The sequence below is a fragment of the Nematolebias whitei genome, chromosome 16 (genome assembly GCF_014905685.2).
Source record: "Nematolebias whitei isolate Nwh7 chromosome 16, NemWhi1, whole genome shotgun sequence".
In the NCBI taxonomy this organism is placed as follows: Eukaryota; Metazoa; Chordata; class Actinopteri; order Cyprinodontiformes; family Rivulidae; genus Nematolebias; species Nematolebias whitei.
The window spans coordinates 30,403,286-30,407,708 of NC_056513.1; the positions used below are offsets into that span (position 1 = coordinate 30,403,286).

At 39.6% G+C, this 4,423-nt stretch overlaps 1 protein-coding gene across 1 annotated transcript in view; it reads left to right on the forward strand.

The window, feature by feature from the left end:
• Window positions 1–1,353: 1,353 nt before the first annotated feature.
• The window catches only part of gab1 (GRB2-associated binding protein 1), a gene marked incomplete in the record, with an annotated part of 80,233 nt that continues 77,163 nt past the window's right edge, over window positions 1,354–4,423 (forward strand). Inside the window, 2 exon segments of the mRNA XM_037689853.1 lie at window positions 1,354–1,430; window positions 1,611–1,689. Of these exon segments, the coding sequence (XP_037545781.1) occupies window positions 1,354–1,430; window positions 1,611–1,689 (156 nt within the window).

Genomic DNA, 4,423 nt, shown 5'->3' on the forward strand with positions numbered 1-4,423 from the left:
GTCCACAATCATCTCCTTTGTCTTCTTCACATTGATGTGAAGGTTATTCTCTTTGCACCAGCTCTCCAGGTGTTCCACCTCTTGCTTGTAGCTGGACTCATCATTGTTTGTGATGCATTCCACCACCGCTGTATCATCTACAAACTTTACAATGTGACAGCCTGGATGGTGTGAGTTGAAGATCTTTCTGCTGGTTATTCTGCCAGGCATTCCCACCAAACCCTCACTACATGTTTGCGTCTACTGGGTCTGTCTAGCTTCGTCCCCCACAATCTGATCAAACTCGCCACCAGGTGATTAGTTGAGCATAGCTTCTCTTTGCACCCGAGTGTCCAAAACTTATGGCTGCAGATCAGATGACATGATTACAAAGTCAATTATTGATGCGCAACCTAGAATGCCCTGGTGCCATGTGCACTTATAGACTCGTTTATGTTCTAACATGGTGCTCATAATGGACAAACCATGACTAGAACAGAAGTCGAACAACAGAATACCACTCGGGTTCAGATCAGAGAGGTTGCGCCTCCAACTTTGGCCTTTTAGGAGGTCACACTGTTTCTACTTACATTGGCATTGAAGTCTCCCATCAGAATAAAGGCATCCTAGCTGGAGCACTTTCCAGCACCTAAAGAGACCAAAAAGGCTGGGTACTCTTAAACAGCTGTTTGGTGTATAGGCACAAACAGCATTCAGCCAGTCCCCCGACTCGAAGGCGTAAAGCAGCTTCCCTCTCATCTACCGGGGAAAACTCTCAGATGCACCAAGCCAGAGGGCTACAAGTAGACCCACACCAACTCGGCGCCTCTCACTATGGGCAAATCCAGAATAGAATAACAACCAGCCCCTCTCAAGGAAATGGGTTCCAGAGTGCATGCTGTGCGCAGAGGTGAGCCCAATTATATCTTGTCAGTGGTAGAGGTAGGGCAACTGACTTGGGACCAGAAAGTTGTGGTTCGACTCCCAGCTATTCCCACATATCGTGGTGTCTCTGAGCTAGACAACTAATCCCCAAATCCTCCCCGGGCGCTTACATAGCTGGCTGCCCACTGCTCCACCTGGGTGTAGCCAGATGTGATGGGTTAAATGCAGAGAACTAATTTTGCCATTGTCTAGGAACATACACTTATGACAATCTCAAACTTCCCCTTCCCTCTCAACATCATGCACAAGCTTAGATTTCTTCCCTGCCAAAGAGGTGACATTCCATGTCCCAAGAGCCAGCTTTGGTAAGCCAGGGTCTGAGCGCCAAGGCCCTGCCTTCGGCTTTAACCCATGGCACCATGCACTCAATTCGTTTGGCCTCTCCTGCAGGTGGTGGGCCCACATTCAGGCTGAATTTGAATGGGCCCCATGGGTAGAGAGATCCAGTCACCAGGCACGCACGCCGACAAGATGCTCCCCCAGGCCTGCCTCCAGGGTGGGGCTCGGTAAATCATGTCTGGCAAGGGACATCAATCTCCTCACTGTTGTCTGTTCATACGAGTATTCTGAATCGCTCTTTGTCTGAACTGTCAACACACTTTTTTATTTTATTTCTGACAGCCACTCTAATGCAACCCTTCCAGTTCTCTGGTATTTACTCACTGTGTTGGGATTTTATTGTACAGCCCTTACAAGGGCCTCTGTCCTAGAGAACAAGGCTACAGGGTTGAGCGGATGAAGGAAAATATTGAACCCCTGATGGCAGTAAAAGGGAGATTTAGACATTCTCCATGAGTCCTCTCACTGGGATAAAATGCATTTGCAGTGCCTATCACTGTGCCAGAAAACTATAACCTCTTCTTAGGGTTGATTAAAGAGCTGTCATTTACAGACCATTGAGGAGAAACCTGGATGCAATAAATGTGAGCAAAAACAATGTAGCTTTTCAAATAAGTAAAGAATTTGTTAAATCTGCTTAGGAAGTGGAACAGAGAACAAATGCTTTCTGTTGAACACCCCATGATCCCCTCCCCCTCCACATGCTTGAAGAAACAAACAAACAAGCAGCTTGAACGGATTGTGACAGAGAAGCACTTGTGCAGCATTAGCCTCTTAGGCTAACAAAGTACTATTACTGCATCATGTCCCCACTGTCACAGGCAACACAGCCCTGTTTGAAAAGTGCTGCCATGTGATCTGCCCAATTTGAAAATGGATTGCATATGCCATTAATTATTTATTGTCCATTACAAGCAAATTTCCATTAAATATTAAAATCTGTGCTACATTGATAATTATCCTTATATATGTATATAACAGTTTCAGTCTAAAGTGTGGTTGACAAAAAAGGTTCTTGATAATGTTACATTTCAAGTGAACCTTTGAATCCCAAAAATTATTTGAGATTTGACAATTCTTTCTCCCCCTAAGTAAAAAAAAAAAAAAAAAAGTTAGTGCTGTTCTTGTTTGTTTCAAAATTGAGATTGTAGTGGTCTCGAGTTCATTTTTTTATATTTTAGTGTACCGTAGTAAAGTTCGTGCTACTGTTTGACATAATGTTTTTATGTTATTAGTGCTTAGTGTATATTTAATTGATGTTTTTCTTAGTTCATATCTTAGATCTTATTACTGTTTTTCTTTTACATTTTATTGTTGGATGTAATTGGGACCCTGTGTACATAATGTCGTTCCACCACATGTACTACATGGGGTGCGAATGACAAATAAAGAACCTTGATTCCTTGAAAGTTGGAGTCATTACCTCACGAAAAACAAAACCACGAAAACAAAACATTCATGTGTGTATTGCGTTGTGTTTTTAATGGCTGAGCAGTCTTCTGCTATAGACAATAATATGAAAATTGCATATCAAGCACTTTATTTTAATCACGTGGCTTTGACCACTATTGATTGTAAACTCTGAAAGTTTGTTGGACATTACACCTATTAGTTAATGATTAGTAAACATAAATTAACTCTTGGAAAAAAAAAAACTAAATCTGACAGTGGAGTTTTCATTCATTTATCTGTTTATACATTTAAATAGTCAATTGTCTTTGTAATTTTCTAAGCTTGATAGTTGTTATGGACACACTTTTATTCTATATTGTCTGCAAAGGATCAGTACTAATACTTTTAAAGGAGAAAACACCTATTTAAACCAGTGTCAAGCTTTTGTCAAGCAGTCTTTCAACCACCGTATAGTTTCTTTCACGGGACGTAATTGCTTATTTTAAAATGTATTATTGAGAGCATTTAAGCAAATTTTTAAGCCAAATTATTTGGGAATTAAGCAGGATATAACTGTTGAAAGCATTTAAACAACTAGGGATTAAAACAATATTTAGACCTTAGACATATATCAAAAACTGTGCTGTCAATTATAATCGTTCAATTCTTAATATCCTGATGCATGCTCAATAATCCAGGTAGAAAAATCTAAAAAAGTTAAATCTGGTCCTCTGGACATTCAAAAAAAACAAAACAAAGCAAATCAACAAAATTTGTTGATTTGCTTTGTTTTGTTTTTTTGAATGTCCAGAGGAAAAGATTTAACTTTTTTAGTTCAATTCTTAAGTTTCACTGAAGTTTCGTGAATTGGTTTGTGGAATTATTATCATCTTAAACTTCAGACATTGCTATTCTGAGGTGAAATCATGGTTGTTTTTACTGATCTGATTACATTTATGTAACAAGCTGCAAGTGCTACACATGCACAGTCGTTCTTAAATGCTGGTTGAGCAGTCAGACATAGTTTTAGGAGATGATTCACGGTAACACGGCACAATGATTTAATCAACGTCACACATACTGTCTGGACAAGACCTGGCTCAGAGGTAGCGCTCTATGCAGATTATCCATATTTTTTCTAACGTGTCCCTCTTACAACTCAATTTGTTACTTTTAGTGGAGCATTGACTGTTGACTTGAATAGAAGATCAAGGCTAACATAGAGATTTTTGTAAACATGCGACTCGTTTTTTCCTGGTGCAGCTGTTTACCATCCCACGTGCCAGGCTCACAAAGCAGCTTAGCAGCTTGTGGAGTGACTGAAAAAAGTTTTTCCTTTTTTTAGAGCTGACTGTGTGTATTTTAGTGATGATTCTTCATGACATTGGCACCATGCCATGTTTAACTATTTCAGATAGAACTATAATTAAAAGCAGGTTTTATAGCATTGCATGCATCATGAAGGTTTCTTTTCATTTTTCTAGTTTCCCATACAATGACGTGACAGTGAAATTAGTCAGAGTCAGAGTTTCTTTATTGTCATTCGCACCTCATGTGGTACATGTGGTGGAGCGAAATTATGTACACAAGGTCCCAGTTACATCCAACAATAAAATGTATAAGAAAAACAGTAATAACATCTAAGATATGAACTAAGAAAAACATCAACTAAATATACACTAAGCACTCATAACATAAAACATTGAACATCAGCACAAACATGAACATGAGTCTGTGAGCAGATGTGCACGCATGAACACATCAACAT